The 24,005-nt window shown below is 39.1% G+C and overlaps 1 protein-coding gene across 8 annotated transcripts; it reads left to right on the forward strand.

The window, feature by feature from the left end:
* The first annotated feature begins 640 nt into the window (after nucleotides 1-640).
* On the forward strand, nucleotides 641-23,727 carry NAE1 (NEDD8 activating enzyme E1 subunit 1). Of its 8 annotated transcripts, none has more exons than XR_014060304.1 (20): nucleotides 641-770; nucleotides 4,380-4,483; nucleotides 4,570-4,630; nucleotides 5,871-5,901; nucleotides 6,696-6,767; nucleotides 6,996-7,075; nucleotides 7,648-7,757; nucleotides 9,359-9,468; nucleotides 10,767-10,829; nucleotides 11,480-11,543; nucleotides 11,856-11,947; nucleotides 13,928-13,987; nucleotides 14,077-14,210; nucleotides 15,753-15,828; nucleotides 16,068-16,107; nucleotides 17,356-17,442; nucleotides 18,177-18,299; nucleotides 20,976-21,153; nucleotides 21,239-21,288; nucleotides 23,492-23,727. XR_014060304.1 is itself a non-coding variant. In XM_081513294.1 (20 exons), exons 5-20 carry the CDS (start codon nucleotides 6,714-6,716, stop codon nucleotides 23,599-23,601), a joined length of 1,338 nt encoding a protein of 445 aa, XP_081369420.1. In that variant the 5' UTR covers nucleotides 641-1,133; nucleotides 4,380-4,483; nucleotides 4,570-4,630; nucleotides 5,871-5,901; nucleotides 6,696-6,713; the 3' UTR covers nucleotides 23,602-23,727. The 8 variants fall into 8 exon arrangements, 7 of the variants coding, with proteins under 7 accessions (XP_081369420.1, XP_081369416.1, XP_081369414.1 ...); XM_081513294.1 differs by having other exon boundaries at nucleotides 641-1,133; nucleotides 18,177-18,269; nucleotides 21,039-21,153; XM_081513290.1 differs by having other exon boundaries at nucleotides 4,380-4,490; nucleotides 4,568-4,630; nucleotides 18,177-18,269; nucleotides 21,039-21,153.
* The last annotated feature ends 278 nt before the right edge of the window (nucleotides 23,728-24,005 follow it).

Consider the following 24,005-nt stretch of genomic DNA (forward strand, 5'->3'; position numbering starts at 1 on the left):
TTGGTGGACCAGAAGGACTGCTGCACGGGTAAGGCACAACCACCTTACCCGTGGTTCAGTTCAGTTCAGTCGCTCAGTCGTGTCCAACTCTCTGCGACCCCATGAATTGCAGCACGCCAGGCCTCCCTGTCCATCACCAACTCCCGGAGTTTACCCAAACCCATGTTCATTGAGTCGGTGATGCCATCCAACCATCTCATCCTCTGTCGTCCCCTTCTCCTCCCGCCCCCAATCCTACCCAGCATCAGGGTCCTTTCCAATGAGTCAACCCTTCGCATGAGGTGGCCAAAGTATTGGAGCTTCAGTTTCAACATCAGACCCTCCAATGAACACCCAGGATTGATCTCTTTTAGGATGGACTGATTGGATCTCCTTGCAGTCCAAGGGACTCTCAAGAGTCTTCTCCAACACCACAGTTCAAAAGCATCAATTCTTCGGCGGTCAGCTTTCTTCACCGTCCAACTCTCACATCCATACATGACCACTGGAAAAACCATAGCCTTGACTAGACCCGTGGTTACCAGCTCCGTTTCTGAGCTTTGGCCGCAGACGCCCGGGTGTACAGGCGACGCGTGCGCAGTGCAGTGCAGGCGCCCCCTGCCGGCCGCGCGCTGGAGACGGCAGCGGCAAAGGGGCGCTCAGTGCGCCTGCGCGCTCGCGGAGGTGGTGGCAGTTTTCGGTAGTGGCCCGGCGGTTCTCCGTGGGGCGGGCGCGGCCATGGCGCAGCCGGGGAAGCTGCTTAAGGAGCAGAAGTACGACCGGCAGCTGAGGTGAGCCAGGGCTCACCGATTCGGGCGGGCCAGCGGGTTCCTCTGCGTCCGGGCCGGGCCTAAGCGAGCGGGCGGCGCGGTTGGGCCTCTCTCGGGCCTCCCGCCGGGCTGGGCCGGGCCGTGCGTCCTGTGCTCAGGGTTCCGGCCTGGGGCCCCGGTGCTTCTCGGGGGCCGGCACTCGCCTTCCCTGAGGGGCGCGCCCGCCCGCTCGCCACGCGGTGTGCAGGTCGAGGTGCACCGCCCCCAGCGTCCGCCGGGTCACCGCGGCGGCTGCCGGTTCCGCCTCGCTGTGCTCCTGGTTTTGAAGAAGGAGGGGCTCAGGACTACCCCATCTCGGCCGCCGAGGGCAGCACCGAATGTTAGGTATTGTTCTAAGCCGGCGCTGTCCAGTAGAAATACAATGCCAGTCTCATGTGAACCACATATGTAGTTATATGTGTGTGTATATGTATATAATACATAATATTTATATTTGTAGTCACATTAAAAAAGGAAAAAGAAACAGGTGGAAATAATGTTAATAATTCAGTTTATTTTATTTAACCCAGTATGTGCAAAATATTACTATTTCAACGCATAATCTGTATAAAAAGTTATTAGAGATATTTTACGATTTTTTCATTCTGTTCTCAGAATCCAACTTTTTACACTTCTGGCGCATCTCAAATTGGAGTAGCCTTATTTCTAGTGCCCAGTATCCACATGTGGCTAATGGACAAATGGATATCTACTTAATGGACAGCAGGTCCAATGGACTAGGTCCATCAGGCTAGTCCTTGACTACTTCCTCTCCCATGCCTTTTCTCCTAACACTCCCCATTCCTTATTTATTGAGCATTTTCTATGTGTTTAAAGGGCTTCCATGGTGGCTCAGCCGTAAAACATTCACCTGCAATACAGGAGACCATCTACAATGCAGGAGACACGGCTTTTCATCCCTGCATTGGGAAGATCTCCTGGAGAAGGAAATGACAACCCACTCCAGTATTCTTGCCTGGGAAATCCCATGGACAGAGGAACCTGTCGGGCTGTCGTCTCTGGGGTCACAAAAGAGTCGGACATGACTTAGAGACTAAACCACCACTAAAGGCAGCAGAAATTGCACAACTGTTTGGCCCCTCGCCGTTCTGAAGACCCACAAGCCAGAAGTTACAGTATGTCCCTAAGAACCGGAACTCCTTTGCACCTCTGGCTTAGTACTGTGTTAGGGTCTTTATGCACTCAATTCTGAGAGCAGTCTTGAAGGCAGATATTCTGTCTGCTTTATAGATGGGAAAACTGAGTCTTAAAAGTTTGATAACCTGCCCTGAGTCTCCCATGTGTTTGAACCAGGATGTAAACTCAGGCCCTTCTGGCTTTTCCAGAGCTGGCACTGTCTGCTCCCTGGGGAAAGGGAAAGGGCAGTTTCTGGGGAAAGAAGCAAGATGGTAGAGACTTTGTAACCAACTTGTGTTCTCTTGTAAATTCTTGGGGATCCTTGTGTTTTGAAGCAGAGGTAACCATACATGACAGCGCTGATAAAATATTTTAGATTACTAAATAACTGTGACAAAAGAGAGTTTTTGCTCAATCCAGTCCATTTAAGGAACAAACAGTGAGAACTGTTGATTGGTTTTGAAGTGTCAGAGGGAAGCAGTTACAAGCAAGATTGTAAGCTGCCGCCAGCTAGCAGTCAGCAGGCCCTGCCCTCCTTCGCCAGCAAGAGAATGGAGAGGATTGATTTTTGTTTGGGCCATTTCTTGAAACATATTACCTAGAGATGCACCAATATTCTCTTAGGCTCTTTCTCCAACTACCCAAATATGCCAAGTGTCTTCTGTGTGCCCTACTTTCATAGGAAAAAAACAGAGGTTTCCAGTCTATCTGGTTCTTCTAGACTCATCCTCCATGCATTTGACAGCTATTCAATGATTATTTATCCTGGGCAAGGCACTGTATCAAGCACTGGGGCTTCAGTGGTGAACGTAGGGAGTGGTTTGTGCACTTATGGAACTTAGAGTGGAATGGAGAGATGGATATTCAGCAAATAAAACACCAGATGAGGCCGTTACAGTTGTGATTTGCTCTGGAGGACGTACAGGCTACATAATAGGAGAGGATCTGCTTTAGACAACGGGCAGGAAGCAGCTTAAAGTCTCTCAGTCCTCCAGGCTATGACATTTTTCTAATAATTTGGGTTTCCTCTGTATTTCCTATACTGACAAGAATAGATACATTAGGCTTTCTGGGCAAAGATAGCCATGTTAGCCCGGCTGTCATGATGCTTGTTTGATCACATATCTTGCCCTGTTAATGATATGCTGGTGTGACAAGATGTAACATATATTTCAGGTTATAACACATTTCTGATCCTTATTACATCTTTCTGTTTGTTAATGTATGCATTTACGAGTCATGCTGTTAGAGTTGGGAATAACATTTTAAAGCCCTCCTGTAGAAGTCAGTGTGAAGGCTTTTCAGATGGTACTTCAGTTTTCTTGGTAAAGCTTTTCTCACTTTTGAAAATGTCATGGTGGATCAGTATTATGTCAAGATCTTAAATTACACTGGATCCCTATAGCTTAAGGAGAAATAAAATAGAAGATGCATGTGTGCTCAGTTGCTTCAGTTGTGTCCGACTCTGTGACCCTGTGGACTGTAACCCTCCAGGCTCCTCTGTCCATGGGATTCTCCAGGCAAGAATACTGGAGTGGGTTGCCATGTACTCTTCCAGGGAATCTTTGCGACCCAGGGATCAAACCCGTGTCTCCTGAGTCTCCTGCCCTGCAGGCATATTGTTTACCCATTGAGCCACCTGGGAAACCCAAAATAGAGAATGTTCTTGTTCAGTCACTCAGTCGTGTCTGACTCTTTGCGACCCCATGGACTGCAGCACACTAGGCTTCTCTGTCCTTCACCATCTCCCGGAGCTTGCTCAAACTCATGTCCATTGAGTTGGTGATGCCATCCAACCATCTCATTCTCTGTCGTCCCCTTCTCCTCCTGCCTTCAATCTTTCCCAGCATCAAGGTCTTTTCTAATGAGTTGGCTCTTTACAGGTGGCCAAAGTATTGGAGCTTCAGCTTCAGCATCAGCCCTTCCAGTGAACATTCAGGATTGATTTTCTTTAGGATTGACTGGTTTGATCTCCTTGCAGTCCAAGAGACACTCAAGAGTCTTCTCCAACACCACAGTTCAAAAGCATCAATTCTTTGGCACTCAGCCTTCTGAGAATAATAGGTTTTAATAATAATAGAAAATAATAGGTTTTAAAGCTAAGGTACTTCTCTAATGTTAATGAATATAAAGACTTTCTGTCTGGAAGTTATCTGACTTAAAAAGGGTAATGGACTAAGAGCTGAAAGACCCAAGTGTCTAGTTCTAATTTGAACACCCCCCCCACCCCCCCCCACCCCCCCGTTAAACCACGACAGACTCAAGCTGTCTAAGTCTCAGGTTACTCAGCTGTGTGATTCCCTGCTGTGATTCTCCTGCTGTTCCTGTCTCACGCGTGTGCCATGCTGGTCACATCAGTTATTCGATGCAAGAACACTTTAACGATCACCATTCAAATAAAGTTGTATTTTCATGGAAGTTTTTAAAATGTTAAATTTGTGTCTTCTTTTGTAGGTTGTGGGGTGATCACGGCCAGGAGGCTCTAGAATCTGCTCATGTTTGCCTAATAAACGCAACAGCCACAGGAACTGAAATCCTTAAAAATTTGGTGCTACCAGGTATGATAGTTTTGTGGCTGTAAATTTACTTCTTTAAGATTTTTAACTAGAAACATGTTCTTGACGGACTCTGTTTTGTTTCCCAGGTATTGGTTCATTTACAATTATTGATGGAAATCAGGTCAGCGGAGAAGATGCTGGAAATAAGTATGTTCTGTTCTTTTCAAATACATGCATTAGGGAAGGCAGTGTGTTGTCATGGGAGAGCAAGGCCTAAATCCCAACTTCACCTCTTCAGTCAGGGTGACTTGACTTTCAGGTGGAAAGTCAAGTCAACTCTGTGTTTAGGATTACGGCAAGGATGGAGTGAGTTAATATAGGTAAAGTGCTAGCAAGGTGTCTGGCAAACAGGCTGTTAGTAAAAGATAGCCATCATTACTGTCTTTATCGTTGTTATTAATGCAAAGAGTAGTCATTATTCCTTAATTTGTGAAATCTGTATCCTTCCTAAGTCCTTGCATTGATTCCTAGGTATTAGTATGTAATTAACAGTAATTATATTTTGGGATTATAAGAATAATAAAAACTGCCTCTTATTTGTGGTGTCTTCTAAGCTTGGTCCAGGTATGTCTCTTTCTATACTATATTATCTCTATAAAAATGCCATTTTAAAGTTGGCTTGTATATCATTCTTTAAAGATGATCATATATAGACTGTCAGGGCATTCCCGAATTTGGATTTCAAGCTTCCCTTTTCAGGAACTTGGAGTCTGGGTTCTCTCATATTTGTCAAAGATCAACAACAATGAGTAAATACAAGGGAAATCAGATTTTGGTTCATATTGAGCTTGGTTATCCTTTCTTTGGGTAGAGTACGCTGACTCTGAGAAGCAGACTCAGATCTGGGCCTCGGGACGTGATAAGGATATGTGTGGGAGGAAGCCCGAATAAATCTGTTAGAGTTGCCTGCAAGAGCAGACTGCTCAGTCTGGCATTTCCCAAGGGCGGGTCTGTGGAACTTTGGTTCTAGGGAACATTTATAGCTGTTAAATGGACATATGGATTCCATGGTCAAATTATAAAGTATTTCCTTAGTATAAGATTTTAATATTGTGTATTATGTATACTATTAATTTCTAAGAGAGGATATAATGCATGGTGTTTCCCCGACTTTTTAAAGCCAGGGAACCCTTTTCTCTCAGAGCATTTCAACATTTGAAATGCTATGAAATTCATATTCTATGGCACACACTTTGGGAAACATTGATTTATTAGCCTGTCTTTGGTTATAAGTTTTCACTCAGCTTTCTTCCTCTAGGAAGTCTGTAACAGTCTAAAATTAAAATATAGTTTGTTTTAAACTATGAATGAAGTGTACCGGGTATTACACATAACCTTCCCTTTATAGTCAAAGAAGCCATTAAAAATTTTTTTTATTCTATTTTAGTTTTTTCCTTCAGAGAAGCAGTATTGGCAAGGTAAACAAATCAATTTGTAATAGAATATAGTTGTATTTGAACACCTAGTGATGTCACTGTGTTTTGATTGCTTGAAAAGCTTTACTTTGAAAGAGGTTAACTGTTAAATTGTGTTAAAATCATTATAACCTGTTTTTTAAAAAGATCTTATTATTTCTCTGAGAAAAAAGTTATCTCATTTCTTTCTGATCTTATAAAGATTTATGTGCTTGGTAGTTTAAGTACTTAGAAGTTTTATATTGTATCCTGTATTAAAGCTAAATACTGAGTAATGTTAATGGTCAGAAGTTGGGGTATTTTGGTTAAGATTTTTTACCAAGAGTTAGAATGTGTATTATTTTTGTATTGCATATTAAAAATCTTACAGAACCATATCAGTCAACTTAGTGTAGTATTATGTACTACATAATGTATTATATAGTATTATGTCTGTAGTTTCCTTAATGACTGACCTCTCTTGTACAGGATTGTAAATGTGGAAGGTTAGCATAAGTCTAAACATGACTTAGAATATCCCTGCCTGCTACCCAGAGTTTTCTGGTCATTTGCCTAATCAGAAAAGTAGAGTGCAAATCATGTAGTCATGTAAGAATTCTGAATAATGATGGTTTACCTCTGTTTTAAATAATATTATGGCTTAGTCTCAGTTTTTAAACACTATGAAAAGCAGACTTTTCATATCTATGCATGGAATTTGGGTTGTTTTACAGTCTGTTTGCCTGATCTGTAAATTAGGGGGTTACATTTTAACCAAATTTTTTTCTAATTGAAGTCAAATGCTTTGTTTTTTAAAGAACCGAGCTGAAGCTGCCATGGAATTCTTACAAGAATTAAATAACGATGTCTCTGGGAGTTTTGTGGAAGAGGTATATATGTATATACGTTATTATTTCTGTACAGAAATATAATTTTTTAGTAATTCAGAGCCCTAGGAATTTAGAATTTTTAATCTTTGTATTTTTATGTTGAAAGTTGAATTATTTTAACATTGGAGTCTATCATTTGCCTCACTTGTTCTAAAAAAGCTTAACCGTTTCTGTCGTGTTTAATATGATTGTGAAATTGTTGGATTTTCTTTCCCCTGTCCTATTTAGAGTCCAGAAAACCTTCTAGACAATGATCCTTCATTTTTCTGTAGGTTTACCATTGTGGTTGCAACTCAGCTTTCTGAAAGGTAAATTTTTAAGTTAATTTGTTTTTATTTTAACCTCTTATTAGATTTGCATAGTTTTGTTTTCTCTGCAGAGTCTATGGTCTTTTAAATTCTTCAATTCCGTAGAAACCTTTAATTAGAAGTGGTCTAATTAAAATCTCCAGCATTAAAAAGATAGGGAAGAGAAAAACACTAAGATGTGAAACTTAGAACAGTTAAATTGAACATTGGTAATTTTTTTAGTGGAAAAAAACCCAGAATTAATTATAGGGAGTGCCTGGGGGAAGATAAATAGGTTTTATAAATATTTTCTTCTTTATTATAGAAACATTTTTCAGTAACATTCTCCCTAATACAAAAGACAAGGCTTTCATATCTCTCTAGTCCAAAAAATATACTTACTTTGAAACTGCTGCCTTGTGGACTTGCTTGCTTTTCAGCCTATCTTTATGTAAATATGCTGTTTATATGAATGCAATAGATATATCTTTGCATTTATTATTTAGTAAGGAAGTTGCTTCATTCTAAGGCATTTTCATGTTGGACATATATCCATTTGCTTATGTTCTTGTCTATTATGCCTTCTTTTACAGTACATTACTACGTTTAGCACATGTCCTCTGGAATTCCCAAATCCCTCTTTTGATCTGTAGGACATACGGACTAGTTGGTTATATGAGGATCGTTATAAAAGAACATCCAGGTAAAATTGTTGCACATATGGGGCTTCCTGTTGGTTGTTTTAGCTATAATTTTAGGAACTTGATAATTTAGAAAGGCAGTTTGAAATCACAAAGTTAATTTATAGCAGCACAACTTTGGTTACAGGTTCAAAGTGCTAATCAGAATCAGTAGGCTTTAATCTTCCTATTTCCTTTACTAAGCATTATAGAAGGATACAAAGCAGGAGATAAAATAGGTACAGCTTCTTCATGTTATTAGGAGGCCTGGCAGCTATGCAAGTACTTTTTTTTGCCTCTTAACCTACATAGGGCATATATGGCTGGCACAGGCAAGAGCCAAGGTATGTGGGTCACACTGATACGGAGAGGTTACACTACCTTTTCCCCACCAGTTTTCTATTCTGTTCTTATACAGGCCTCAGGCTCCCCCAGTTCAGGTGTAATTGCACACAACAATCAAGGCATTTGACTACTGTTTCAAGGAAACCGTGTTAGTAGGAGACTGAGGTCATTCAAACGCAGACTTGCATCAACTCAAGTCCCTTACTTACACAATTTTGATCTTAAATCATCATAAGATTTTCACTCAGGACTCACGCATTGCTGTGAGCCAGGTCGTCTGTTAGTACAGTGATAGTCATCATCACGTCTGCTTGGGAAGCTCGGGAGTGGCTTTTGGGGATAAGCTTTTGGCAGTGGGGCTGGGTCATTTAAGAGTTGTGAGAAGAGTGATAAGGTAAACATTTTGTTTTAAATGGGTCACTCTGAAGCCCAGTGGGGAGTGAATGGGTTTGGAGGGACAAAGGTTGGAGGCAAGGATTGCTTTTAGGAGATTTTCAGTGGTCTAGGTCTGAGAAAGAGAGAGAGACAAAGAGCGTCCCTGACTGAGGGCAGATGTTATGAGGATAAAGAAGAGGGGAGAGATGATAACGAAGGTTAAGCTTGCTAGCTGTGTGCTGGCCTTTGTGTGGGTTATTTCATTTACTCTTTTCCAAATCCTTATAAAGTAGATGCTGTTGTATCTACTTTTTATAGATAAGGATGCTGAGGCATAGAGAGATTAAGTTATTTGCCTAAGGTCACACAGCTAGCAAGTGACAGAACTGAGCCTCACTCTAAACACTTGCTGAAATTACACACTTTCCCGTACTCTTCTATATGGAGAGCTATGTACGAAGTGACATCAGGATGTGGGAAATGACTGATAACTGGGCCATGGAAGCTCGAAGTCAAGGAAGACCATCACATTCCTAAGGAAGAGGTATAGGTAGATGGTGATGCTGTCTGTTGAAAACCACAGGAGGAGGAAGGGTAGGTTTTTGGGTGCTATCTGAACACATTTTCATCTTTTCTGATTAAAATAACAGGAAAATTCTGCACTAAAGGAATCTTGGCTTTACTTTTATTAATACTGTAGTCCACTTATGATTTGTGCATTTAGTAAAATATAAGTTTATATGTATATGTAAATTTAATTCAGTAATGAACAGAACAATGAGAAAAACCTGTAGGCCCTATGTCCATTTAAAAATTACAGATTTTCTAAGTTCCTGTAATATATATGTTGCCAGCAATACTGCTAAAGAAGTAAGTTTATCTTTCGGGATTATTTGGTTCACAGTAATAGAATCTCATCCAGATAATGCGTTAGAGGATCTACGACTGGATAAGCCATTTCCTGAACTGAGAGAACATTTTCAGTCTTATGATTTGGATCATATGGAAAAAAAGGTTGGTAGTGTGTGTGACTTTTCATTTATAAGTATACTAGAAACTTTTTTTTTTAACCTAAGGTTTTTGAATTACAAAGTGAGAAAATATAAACCTCATCCAGGTCACACAGGTCACACAGTAACAACATTGTACCTGATTTATTTTAAATAAATCTATCTTCCCCCCAAATTTAAAAACTTTTTTATTGAAGAAAAGTACATTAACTGAACATATCTGTATAATCAACACTCAGGTCAAGAAATTGGACTTTGTGTGTGCGTGTGTGTGTTTGCCTGCCTTGCAGCACATAGGATCTTAGTTCTCTGACCAAGGATTGAACCTGTGTCCCTGCAGTGGAAGCATGCAGTCCTAACCACGGGATTGGACACTGACATATACCAGAAGCCCTCTTCATGGTTCTTTTTTCCCAAACAAAGAGATGTACTTTTTAAAATAGTTTGAATGTGGGGTGGGTGTTTGTTGAAATTGACTCTTGTTTAAACTTATTTTTAGAGTTTGAGAATTACCAAGGCAACTGCATATTTCATTATAGAAATAATGATATTTATAACAGGCCATGTAATTTAAGGCATATATATGTATTTTCCTACCTACACATTAATTAAAATGCAGGTATTTGGTTCATCAGCAAACACAGAAAAGATCCCTTGTCCTTAGTCTAGGACTGGTGTCTGAAATCAAGATGTGAAAGTGAAAGTTGCTTAGTTGTGTCTGACTCTTTGCGACCCCATGGACTATACAGTCCATGGAATTCTCTAGGCCAGAATACTGGAGTGGGTAGCCTTACCCTTCTCCAGGGGATCTTCCCAAACCAGGAATCGAACCCAGGTCTCTTGCATTGCAGGTGGATTCTTTACCAGCTGAGCCACAACGGAAGCTGAAGAATACTGGGGCGGGTAGCCTACCCCTTCTCCAGGGGATCTTGCCAACCCAGGAATCGAACCAGGGTCTCCTGCATTGCAGGCGGATTCTTTACCAACTGAGCTATCAGGGAAGCTCTACTTGAGCTTTATTTCTGAGTGACAGTCTCTGAGACTGTTTTCTGAATGGTAAAAGGGGACAGTCGTAGTATATACCTGCCTTACTAGGATTAAATTGGACACTGCCTCGAAAAGCTTTGTTAAGCAATTTTTATTAACCCAGCTCATTTTTCCTCTATTCATTATTCCACATATACTTAGAGATGCAAACATGGTGGAATAATTGAGTAAAATATTGTTGAATTTGTTGAAAATGATGTGGTGTAGTGACATGTTAACTAATACTGGTATTTTCTTTGATTGTTTCATATTTAGGACCATAGCCACACTCCATGGATTGTGATCGTAGCTAAATACTTAGCACAGTGGTATAGTGAAGTATGTCCTTTCTTTCTTTCTCTTTTTCTAAGATTTATTTATTTATTTGACTGTGTTGGGCCTTAGCTGTGGCACGTGGGATCTTTGTTGGCACACGGGCATTCTTGTTGCTTGCTCACAGGCTTCTCTAGTTGTGGTATGGGCTTAGTTGTCCCACGGCATGTGAGATCTTAGTTCCCTGACCAGGGATCGAACACACATCCCCTGCATTGGAAGGTGGATTCTTAACCTCTGGACCAGCAGGGAAGTCCCAGTATGTCCTTTCTTGAGAAAGGACATTCCATATGTGACTTCATTTTTTCAGCTTAAAGAATTTCATTGGAGGGGATGGGAGACTGATATTTTTTCCTTATGAGGTTATAGGAAAGGTGGGTATTTTTCAGTTTGAATCTAGCATTTTCTCTTTTGATACTGACATTTTTATTAACAAAATGAAATTTGAACAAATGTCATTCTGAAACTGGCAGTGAGGAATGAATGTAGAGAAATGGCCTACACTTTTTGTTTTCTATCAAGTCAGCTGGTTTCACTGAGGTATCGATTTTGCTGATGCAATCTCACGTGGATGGGAAAATGGGGGGAAACTGGACTTTTAATTTCCATATCTTGAGTTTTTACAACTATATTTAAATTTATTTAACCCAATTTAGACCAATGGACGAATACCTAAAACGTATAAAGAAAAAGAAGACTTCAGAGATTTGATTAGACAAGGTAATTTGGGATTTGATTAAACCTCGTATAAAGTTTAAAAAGATTGCTTGAAGCTAATGTTTATTGGATTTCTGTCAGCACTTTTGTTGGATGATGCCATCGTGAGCTTTTATTTTATTTTCCTCAGGGGAGGTTAAGGAACCACTCCTTGTATAATTTTAAGAATGACTAATGATTAGCTATATTTCTTCTTAAGGTTCAATATCCAATCCTCCCTTCTGAATCTGACAAGGTTATTTCCTTAATGTTGAGGAAAGAGAAGGAATGAAAAGAAAAGGGCTGTTCTTTGCTAATCAGTTTCTATTTTAATAGGAATTTTAAAGAATGAAAATGGGGCTCCAGAAGATGAAGAGAATTTTGAAGAAGCTATTAAAAATGTGAATACAGCACTAAATACAACTCAGGTATTAAGCGCTACTGAACTATTCACCAGTGAAAGGTGTTTTCTGAAGTCCTCATAGGTGAAATAGTTGATTTTGGGTTTAATTTAATATTTCTTAAATTATATCGTTGGTTAGATATTAATATTATAATACAGCTTTAATATTCTTTTATTAGATTCTGTATTGTCCTTGTTAAAATGGATGTCAGTGCTTCAGCATATAATATTTATGCAGTGATGTACATAAATTAATTGTTTGAAGTACATGATTTGTGAGTAGTAAGGGTTTAGGGGTAGGAATTATATAATGAAGGTGGTATTTTGCTGGTCCAAATAGTGTTGCCTGAAAAGTTAAATCTTACTCTGCATTTGCTTTTATTTTATTTTTTTGCATTTGCTCTTAACAGTAATTATTTGAATACATTGGAAGATGTTCTTAATGACATCATACACCTTAAAAATTACTTGAAGGACTTTATTATTGAAGTCTGACCAGTGAAGTTTTGGGGGAACTTTGGAATAACACAATTAGTAGTTTAAGTTAGAATTTTCTTATAGTTTAAAACAGCAAAAAAACGCTACCTTTCAGGAAAGCACTTAAGGTGTCATTACAAACTTTCTGGAGACAGTGAAGTAGTGTTGCTGAGTGATTAAAAGTATGTGCTCTGTGAATCACACAGTTTTCTGGGGTGATAGAAATTTTCTAATGTCTCAATTGGAGTGATGGTTAAAAGTATATGTGTAGTTGCACTGGAGAAGGAAATGGCAACCCACTCCAGTATTCTTGCCTGGAGAATCCCAGGGATGGCGGAGCCTGGTGGGCTGCCGTCTGTGGGGTCGCACAGAGTCGGACACGACTGAAGCGACTTAGCAGCAGTAGCAGTAGCAGTTACAAGAAAGCATCAAATTGTCATTTAAGATTTGTGCATTTCACTGAGTGTATAATTTACCCCAATTGAAAAAAAACAAACAAGGTTCTGTGGTTGGGGGACAGTGAGCTAAGCAAACAGACAAATGTACTAGGTGCTGTGAACAAAATTAGAGCAGAACAAAGGGGTACAGCATGAGGGGAAGGAGGAGGGCTGGGATCGGGAGGGACCAGGAGACTTTGAGGGAGATGTGTTGAAGCAGAAGCCTAAGTAAAGTGTGACATGCAGAGGTCTGGAAGAAGAGCTTTTCAGGCTGAGGAAGCACAAGTGCAAAGGCCTAGAAGTGGGATGACGCCTGGCGTTTGTTTAAGGATGGGTGTGAAAGCCTCTGTGATTGGAATGAAGCGAACAAGGGGGAAAGTGGTGGGAGGAATTTAAGTTTGGAGAGGCAGAAAGGGCCCCATCATAAAGGCAATGCAGGCCACTGAAGTGTTTAAAGCAGAGGAATGAAGTGACCTGATTTATATTTCTAAAAAAGTTATTCTGGCTCTTTTGAGGACAAAAGACTCTAGAGGACTGGGAGTGGAAGCAGAGAGACCAGTTAGGAGTTACCAGTAAGAAATTTCTTTTTCCACATAACAGTAGAACCAAAGCCTACAATTTCTATAGATTTTATAACGTATGATGTTCTTGCTTGCACTAAAAGTTCTTAATTTAACTATCTTGTTTTTTTCAGAGTGCTTATCTCCTTCCACCATCACTAGTTAGGGTATAGGGGTTTCAGATTTTTTACAAGCTGAAAAAACATGAAGGATTACAAATCTAGCTTGGGATTAATGTTTGTTTTTTTCATTCTGTCTTCAAATATAACTATAAAAAGATTTACTTAGGCTCCTTCTTTACTCCATATATGATGTAAGAAAATAGGTCAGTCTTTAAATGCTAACAGGGATGGGCAGGAGGGGACTTTTCTTCCATTCTCTCTTTCCCCAACAAATCTCCATCTGGTGATAATACTGAATAAAAGTCCAAACAAATCAGAAGTTTGCATTTGAACTTGTTTGGAAGATTACAGTGAAAATAAAGGTGTGGAAATTCTTAGTATAGGTAAATGTTTTGTGTTCCTTTATTAGATCCCAAGCAGTATTGAAGATATATTTAATGATGATCGCTGCATAAATATCACCAAACAGGTAACAACAAAAAAGTAAAATTAGTGTCCCTTAACCTTCAGGTCAAATTGAGATGTCACTTAATATTAATTTTTTTTTTTTTTTTTTAGACTCCGACATTTTGGATTTTAGCTCGTGCCTTAAAGGAATTTGTTGCCAAAGAGGGTCAAGGAAATCTACCTGTTCGAGGCACAATTCCTGATATGATTGCAGATTCAGGCAAATATATAAAACTTCAAAATGTGTAAGTCACCTGTCTTCAAGCTATGTAAGAGAAAAATTAATCTGTTTATATTAGAGAGGAACATGTTTTATTAGTCTACCAGAAATCAAATGTAAGTTTGTTATAATCTCATTGCTTTAAAAATAAGCTAAAAAACTTAGAGGGCAGATGTTTTTAAAATTTTATTTTATTTTTAAGAATAATTTTAGGTTCACAGCAAAATTGGGCAGAAAGTATAGAGAGTTCCCACTTACTTTCTGGGCATCAGACTTTTTCTTTCATATTTTAAGATAAACCCTAACATTTGAACACTTAACTCTGTGCTCTGAACTGTTCTATGTATTAACTAATTTAATAGTCACAAAAATCCTATGAAAGAGATACTGCTATTGTCCCACTTTTACAGGTGAGGAAACTAACGCATAGAAGAGGTAATTTATTCAGGGCAGGACAACTGGTAAATGGTAAAACCAGGATTTGAATTCATGAAACCAAGATCTGGACTCATAACCACGGCTCTATACTCTTTTATCTGTAATTTAAAGCTTTCAGGACTTTAGTTTTTGATAAATTTTTTGTCATTAATGTTTCATAATTTAAAGAGTTCATGACAATAGACGGACATGTGCTATCCATTAGCCTGAACCCAGATAGACTGTCATAAGGATGGGTCTCAATAGATATTACCCTTGTGTATCTTTGGGCATGCTGCAGATAAATGCAGGGCCCCTGGCCGGGCTTCTTCAAGGGCCAGATAATGTCACACAGAGAAGGTCTCTAGTCCATAGACGGATTGTACTCTTCATCTCAGTCATTCTCTTAACAAATCTTTGTTGCCCTAGCCTTAAAGTTCAACTACTGAAAACTTGGGAAAAGTCAGTTGAGAGAAAGAAGTATGACCTCATATCAGAGGTGATCAGCTTAACACTGATCATCTCTAGAGGGTGACCATCTCAAGTTTTACGTGGATTTGTTAGATGGCTGGTTTTGAAGGGTTTAACTTTCCTTGGACTCGACTTCAAGGAGATTGAAAAAGTGAAAGTGAAGATGCTCAGTCATGTCCAACTTTTGTGACCCCATGGACGATAGCCTGCCAGGCTCCTCCATCCATGGAATTCCCTAGGCAAGAATACTGGAGTGGATTGCCATTCCCTTCTCCAGGGTATCTTCCCAACCCGGGGATGAACCCAGGTCTCCTGCATTGCAGGCAGACTCTTTATCATCTGAGCCACGAGGGAGCTTAAGCATGTTCTTTTGCAGCATATTTCGTTAGGTCCTGGTCAGAGAAGCATGGATCATGGACTTCTCCAGGAGGGCAGGTTTTAAGTTAGGTGCTGTTAATTACTCAGAGGGCCTAGGTATTAGTGAAGTCCTAGAGTCGATCACCAATCACTAATAGGTGCTACTGGTAGCATTTCCATGTCATTGTCACATTTCATAACGTTGCCAGATCAGTATTTTTTTCATGAAAGGGAAAGACATTTTTTTGTTTGCTTCATGGTGATATTTAAATCTGGCAATTTAAATATTTGTTAATAGTAGCTTTTTGTTGGTCTTTTCCAGTTACCGAGAAAAAGCAAAGAAAGATGCTGCTGCTGTGGGTAATCATGTTGCCAAATTGCTTCAGTCTATAGGCCAGGTAAGCTGCTGGGCACAGTGCCTTTGACAGACAGTACAGCTCCACATGGGCCGGATTGCATTGCATAAACCCAGCCAGGAAGGGCTCAGAGAGAGGGTGTGGCACTGGCTCAGACCTTCTGCAGAGGGTCTTTCACTTGCCTGCGTAATGAGAAGGCCTGTCATAGTGACGGCTTTGTGCTGCACCCTCTGTTGATCTTCTTTTACACTGGAGCAAAATCTGCATTTATCTCTTTACAGGCACCAGAGTCCATTTCAGAGAAAGAATTAAAATTACTCTGTAAGTCACCTTGACTTAAATTTCCTTATTTTGTTTGATAAAAAATGTGACATGGGAATTGTTCCCAGCAATTTTAAATGGTTGAAATTAAAATTTTTCTGTGGTCTCAGTGGTATCGATATAGGTAATTATTGGGTAAGGTTTTTTTCTCTCTCTCCTAATGAAAGGAGAAGGTATTCTAAGACTGGTCAGAGACATACCATATCTGTATCAATACATTGAAAATTATCAGTAGTGCAGAATTGTTTTCGGCTTACTGATTTTAAATAACTTGGAAAAGTCTTATCTGAAGAGTTTGGTTATGAAGTCTTGAGTCACATGTACATTGACAAGATTGGTTTAAATACTAGTTTTGATCAGTATTTGATCAGACTGTGATAGAATTAGGAATTTTGCCATTTAGTTTCAGTGGCTAGGCTCCTGGGGTCTTTTTGGTAACTCTTGAGTAAGCCCAGAGTATTTAAGAGTTTAAGAATAATAAAGTCTGTTTCATATGCCATCTGAGAGTTTTTCCCTGTAGCTATGACCTCTCGTTTCTGGAAAAGCATGTTTTGTATGTTACCCATTCTTAAAATATATGTATCCAAATTATCCATTTTAAGATTCTTCAGCAATGTTTGTTTAGGCTTAGGTTTAATGTTTTATTCCACTACTAATCTTGCACCTCGTTTATGCCTTTAGTGTTTGTTCTACTACATTATATGATACCAGATTAAAAGCTAGATATTGGGTATTTGAGAGTATTTGAAGGTATTTGGCTATTATTTTGGTCTCTCTACTGGAATATGTTTGAAAATTCCCATAATACAAAGTTTTTTGTTTTTAAAGCCTTAACATATACACAGAGCACAGTATATATACCACTCTCCTTCAGGACTGCTTATCCAGAATAATAATAAAAATTACTATTCATTGAGCCCTGTCAGGCTTTCTGCTAGGTATATACTTTATACAGTTGCAATTCTGATCCACAGAACAATTCAAAGTTAAAAAATACATTTCTGTTTTACAAATGAAAACTGAGGCTCAAGACAAGTGCCGTCACCCATGTACTCAGTGCTGAACTGATTGTAATGCCAAGAACATGAATTTAAGATGGCTTGTGTTGTAGTGCCATTTCTGCTAACCATTAGAGCCACTTCTTCATATTTCTATGTCTGTAAAGAGGATACACAAAATTTTCTGTTCTTAATCAGGATATTAGTGTATCTTAACCATTTACTTCCATCATGCCTTCCCTGTGTTCAGGCAGCAATTCAGCATTTCTTCGAGTGGTGAGATGTCGATCCTTAGCTGAAGAATACAGCTTGGATACAATTAACAAGGATGAAATTAGTGAGTAATAACATTTTGATGCTAGGTTATTAATTAACTTTAAAGATAGGATATTTTATACATACAGTATAACAGTATGTATAATAGAGTGTATGGTGATAATATAAAAGATAATATAAATATTTATACTCTAAATGTTATTCTATAAGCCTGTCCAAGTGGTTGTAATTTCAAAATATAAAACTCAGTGTGCTCTGTGGTGCTTAGTCGCTCAGTCGTGTCTGACTCTTTGCCACTCCATGAACTGTAGACCACCAGACTCCTCTGCCATGGCGATTCTCCAGGCCAGAATAATGGAGTGGGTTGCCTCACCCTCCTCCAGGGGGTCTTCCCAACCCAGGGATTGAACCCAGGTCTCCCACATTGCAGGTGGATTCTTTACCATCTGAGCCACCAGCGAAGCCTATAAAACTTAATGTATATATATATAATCATATTTAGGTCACTGAGTAAGTTGTGTTATGTGTAGAAGAGCTAAATTTAGGATTTTACTACTTTATTAGAGATTATGTGACCATAACTAACTATCCATAATACCACTGGGTTTTATTTTAATAATATATTTCCCTTTATTTTACGATTATGTATCATTTTCTATTTTATTGTCAGAAAATATTTATATTTTGTGATAGAATTACCTTGTATTCTGAAACTTGAGTATATAGTAAATTCGGTTTTTCCTTGTTTTTAAATCATGAATTACCCAAATTATACTGAAATGTTTTTTCTTTCAGTTTCCAGCATGGACAATCCAGATAGTGAGATAGTATTATACTTAATGTTACGGGCTGTTGATAGATTTCATAAACAGCATGGTAGATATCCAGGTAAGGATGGCAATTAAATTATCAAATACAGTGAAAATATTTTTTTTGGCTTCACAGCATGGCTTGCGGGATCTTAGTTCCCCAACCAGGGATTGAACCCAGGCCAGAGCAGTGAAAGCTCCTAATCCTAACCATTGGACTGCCAGGGAGTTCCCAATAAAATCTTAAATAAATACTTAAATGGAATGAAATCTTAAAGGGTTCTTGGGGTATTTACAGTAGTACGGTGCTTGAATTCACTCTGTAAACAGTTTATACATGGTTCATCTCAGTGAGGCCAAGTGTAACCAACTGCAAACAGTATTTGATTCTGAACTATTACAGGGGACTGTTGGTTGGTTGCATATAGGATAAAACTTTTTCCTGCTAGTTTCTATAGTTGACTTCTAAGATTCACACTGAGTTTGATTTGGTAGAATGGGAAAATCACAAGAAGTATGCCAGTGACTTCTGAACTCAAAACTCTGAAATGTTTCTTTGCTCAGTATCTATTTTTTGTTATCTATAAATGTAGTAATTGGGGAATTGGCATATGCTCAAAGGTCTTCAGTTGTCCAGGACATCTTTATTAAGATGATAGTTTTAATTGTGCAAGATTATTGCATAGTAGCACATTCTGGGTGTGTCATGAAGCCTGTTGCCCCAACTGATGTAGTATACCCAACAAGTTATAATCTTAATGAGCAAGCTTACTAGAAAAGGAAAAAGAATAAAACACCAAATAAATATACTGCTTTATTTGTATTGTTTGCTTAGAATGTATTTTTTGTTATCTTCTGCGTAACAGACCATCCTCAAATTTAGTAGTTTAAAACAATCCATTATTGTGTCTGTGACTTTGAGGATTGGCTGGGCTCAGTTAGATAGTTCTTACTGGGGAAAGGGGATCCCATGGAGATGCATGATGCTTAGGGCTGGAGTCATCCAAGAATGGAGGTGCAGGATACTTGGGGCTGGAGTCATCCAAGAAAACGTCTTCACTCACATGTGTGGCACTTCAGCCAGGATATCTGGAACTGCTGGGGGCTGCTGAGGCATCTCTCACCCTGTGGCTCACTGGGGCTTCCATTTAGCATGGCAGTTTGAGATTTCTTACATAGTGGCTGCCTTCCCCAGAGTTAACAATTCCAAAAGACCCAGGTCAATGGCACAAGGCTTTTTATGACTTGGCTTTGGAAGTCACAGAGCATCACTTATGTCCTATTGGCTTCACAGAGTCAGCTTAGATTAAGAGTGGAAGGGGGACCACGTGAGGGCATGAAGAGGTGTTCATTGGGGAGCCATCTTGGGAAATTAGCTATTACATAGAGCACAGACTTTGGAGTTAAATCTAGGTTCAAATCACTTCTTGTCTTGATCTTGAGTGAGTCACTATTTCCTTCCAAGTCTCAGTTCTCTCAGTATGGAATGGTGATAATAGTAACTACTCTGTTAGATTGTTAGGGTTAGGTACATGATGTATGAAAATCACTTAACACACTGCCTAGCTTTTTATAAGTACTTAATAAAGGGTTCAGTTCAGTTCAGTGGCTCAGTTATGGCCGACTCTTTGCGACCCCATGAATCGTAGCACACCAGTCCTCCCTGTCCATCACCAACTCCTGGAGTTTACCCAAACTCATGTCCATCGAATTGGTGATGCCATCCAGCCATCTCATCCTTTGTTGTCCCCTTCTCCTGCCCCCAATCCTTCCCAGCATAAGGGTCTTTTCCAATGAGTCAACTCTTCACATGAGGTGGCCAAAGTATTGGAGTTTCAGCTTCAACATCAGTCCTTCCAATGAACACCCAGGACTGATCTCCTTTAGGATGGACTGGTTGGATCTCCTTGCAGTCCAAGGGACTCTCAAGAGTCTTCTCCAACACCACAGTTCAAAAGCATCAATTCTTCGGCGCTCAGCTTTCTTCACAGTCCAACTCTCACATCCATACATGACTACTGGAAAAATAAAGGGTAGATGCTACTATTTTGAGGACAAGGAATAGTGATAGTTTTTAAACTAGAGGGGTTAAAAACTAAACCAGAGGGATTTAACAGTACCTGGATATTATGGCAATTACATTTTTCCTTCCAGTAGTAATAATAACAGCTTCCTTTTGGAGACATCATAGTATGATCATTAAGAACTGCCTGGGCTCATATTGCAGTTTTGCTACTTACGAGCTAAGTAACTTAGGCAAATAACCTGATCTCTCTGTGCCTCAGTTTTCCCATCTGTAAAATGAAGATAATAATAGTGTCTATTTCACAGGGTTGTTGTGAGGATTAAATGAAGTAATATACAGATGGTATTTAAAACAATGTCCAGCGTCTATTAATGCTCCATAAGTGTTACTTATTATTATAGCTTTATGTCCTTAGTTTCATTTAATCTCCTGGAAAGGGTAATAAACACCAGAATTTTTATAAAGGGTGTGTGTTTGTATATATATATAGGACATTACTTTCTCATTCATTCAGTTCTATCAAACAATTATTGAGCGCCAACTGTGTGTCAGATAGTCTTCTAGATACTGGGTATAGAGCACTGAACAAAGCAGATTTGTCAAACTCAAATTTTTAATAGGTTTTTAGATGGTTTCTTTGATTGTTACAGGTTTGTGATAGTTGCAAATACTGGTCTCATACTTTCCATTATTTTTGTTCTTATTTCAGATTTATAGTTTTGACTAAACAGCTAAAACTGGATTAAATAGAAGAGGCAGTCAACAATTTTGAATCATGTATTTATTTCAATGAAAATTAATTTATATATATATATGTTTTAGGGGTGTCTAACTATCAAGTTGAAGAAGATATAGGAAAGTTGAAGTCTTGTCTCACTGGCTTCCTTCAAGAATATGGATTATCTGTAATGGTGAAAGATGACTATGTCCATGAATTGTGAGTATTTTTTGTTAGGGAATATGAGACAATACTGTTGTGTCATATGGCTAATCTGTGTTCCTGTCTCCATCCTTTCCTGTAGTTGCCGATACGGAGCTGCTGAACCACACACCATTGCTGCATTCTTAGGGGGTAAGTTCCAGAGACGAGAAGACTGTCACCTGTTGTTACATAGTACAGTTGTGAGGTTTTGTTTTCCTAGCTGTTTTAACTAGGGAGGTCAGTGTAGCACAGGTGGTTTCCCTGCTTTCCATCTCTCCCACTGCTGTCCTGAAGTGTAATTAATCTTTCTAAGGCATAGCTCTGATTGTTTCTCTCACTTAACTAACCTGACCTGCCAGTACACACATATACACTATAGTAGTCCTCAGAAAACAAATCCAGAGTCCCTCATTCTGTGTTCTGGTTTTAACCAGACTTTCTTTCCTTGTTTTTTTTAAGTTACTTGCTTTCCCCCTAGACATGCCCTTTGATTTCCTGCTCCTTGAATCTTTACCCCTCTCTGGACCCATTTGCCCTAAATCTCCCTATTTCTTCCATGTCGAAAATTGACCTGTTTTTCATAACCCAACTCAACAACACCTTCCCTTTCATAAGACTCCTTGGAGGCTGGAAGTTTGAGATCAGGGCCAGTGTAATTGATTTCTGGTGGGGCCTCTCTTCGTCTCTTCATGGCTTGTAGGCAGTCACCATCTTGCTGTGTGCCATAACCTGTCTGTGCAGAAAGGTGAGGGTGGGTGGAACACAAGCTCTCTAGTGTCTCTTCTTAGAAGGCCCCTCCCCATGACCTTAGTTACCTAATTACCTCCCAAAGACTATCTCCAAATATGGACACAATGAGGGCTAAGGCTTTAACATACAAATTTTGGAGTACATGCCTTTGGTCTACAACACATGCATCCTATTATTATTCTGTACAAGTCACTTCTTTGGGGTCTTTGTTTAAATATTATATTCTTTGTGAGGCCATTTCTGATTCCCTGATTTAAAATAGTCCCTCCTCTTGCACTCATATCCACCCCACCCTTTGCTTTTTCTCCTTAGCTCTTAGTCACTTGACATTTTACTTGTTTGTAAATTCTCTCTCCCTCACTACTAAAAAGTAAGATCCACGAGGACAAGGATTTTTGTCTTTTGTTCCCTGCTGTATCCCTAGTGCCTAGGACGGTATCTGGTACAGAGCAGAGTCTGATTTTATTGAATGAATGAATGTGAAAGCAGAAGCTTGATTATAAAAGATGAAAAATGGTTTCCTTAGTTGTTTTTTGTTGTTCTTTGTTTTCTATTGTTTTGTTTTGAATGTGCATGCGTACTCAGTCGTGTTTGACTCTTTGTGACACCATGGACTATAGCCTGCCAGGCTCCTCTGTCCATAGAATTTTCCAGGCAATAATATTGGATCGGGTTGCCATTTACTTGTCCAGGACATCTTCCTGACCCAGGGGTGGAACCCAAGTTTACTGTGTCTCCTGCTTTGCAGGCACCTGGGAAGCCAGGTTTTGAATAGTAACTTTAAAACTTGTTACTATCTCTATATACTCAGACTGAGTATAGCAGTCTAGCGGTTTTTAATATAGATCTTTTCCAAATTACAAATATTCCTTTAACCCCTTTTTATTATAAATTATGCACAGGGTAAAATTCAAATGCAACAGAAGAGTATCCTTTGAGAATCTTTTCTGTCTTTAAAAAAGCCTTTTAAAAAAATGCAGTAATTCATAATACTGTTTGACTTTTTCTTGCATAATATATTTTGCCAATATTTTTGCTGCTGCTGCTGCTAAGTCGCTTCAGTCGTGTCCGACTCTGTGCGACCCCATAGACGGCAGCCCACCAGGCTCCGCCGTCCCCGGGATTCTCCAGGCAAGAATACTGGAGTGGGTTGCCATTTCCTTCTCCAGTGTATGAAAGGGAAAAGTGAAAGTGAAGTCACTCAGTCGTGTCCAACTCCTAGCGACCCCATGGACTGCAGCCTACCAGGCTCCTCTGTCCATGGGATTCTCCAGGCAAGAGTACTGGAGTGGGGTGCCATTGTCTTCTCCGGCCAATATTTTTAAACCACCGTAATTTAAAAAGCTTCTTTCTTTTAAACTATGGCATAATATTTCAAGGTGTAAATGTATAGAACAAAATTTTTATTTCCTTTAATAACCTAGTTATAAAAGCTTATAGTCCCTTGTTTTGATATGACTCAGTAAGTTATGTCTGTTTTGGATTACTGTTAAACATCTTTGGTTTTGGAAAGGAAAGGTTTTCTTAACAGAATTGAGTATTTTTATATTTATATAATTTTTTAAATTTACCTTTTTCAAACCTTTCTCCTTTTTCCTTGCAGGAGCTGCTGCTCAAGAGGTTATCAAAATAATCACCAAACAATTTGTAATTTTTAATAATACTTACATTTATAGTGGCATGTCACAAACTTCAGCAACTTTTCAGTTGTAGAATAAGCACCCTGTAGTGTGTTAATGACTGAAACTGTAATTGTCTTCAGGTTGTGCCTAGTCTGTCAAGTTCTGCTAGGGAAAATTGTTAAATTGTTTCCTTAATAAACATTTTTCTCATTTGTAATAATGTAATCTTGTTCTTTGAGGGGGTGGGGAGCTGAGGTGGAGAGGAAGGAAACAATTTTCTCAGAGAATAAAAGTTATCCATTCCTAATTGAGTTCATTATTTCTGGCTTGCTATTTCAAAGTTACTTATAGAAATGTGTTACATTAGAAACAGCTTAAAATATTTTTTCTTAGTCTTAAATAATGAATTTAAGGCATGTGCAGATTTTAGCTGTGGAGATCTTAGTACCCATCACTACTTGCTAAAACTAATACAATTTAAAGAAAACATATTTC

The sequence above is a fragment of the Giraffa tippelskirchi genome, chromosome 7 (genome assembly GCF_054371585.1).
Source record: "Giraffa tippelskirchi isolate mGirTip1 chromosome 7, T2T-mGirTip1v1.2.pri, whole genome shotgun sequence".
In the NCBI taxonomy this organism is placed as follows: domain Eukaryota; kingdom Metazoa; phylum Chordata; class Mammalia; order Artiodactyla; family Giraffidae; genus Giraffa; species Giraffa tippelskirchi.

Coding starts and splice junctions, on each gene's coding strand:
- NAE1 (XM_081513290.1), top strand. CDS start 718: ATGGCGCAGCCGGGGAAGCTGCTTAAGGAGCAGAAGTACGACCGGCAG. Junction 4,491..4,567: donor TTGGTGCTACCAGGTATGAT/AGTTTTGTGGCT, acceptor GTTTTGTTTCCC/AGGTATTGGTTCATTTACAA. Junction 18,270..21,038: donor ACAGCATGGTAGATATCCAG/GTAAGGATGGCA, acceptor TATATGTTTTAG/GGGTGTCTAACTATCAAGTT.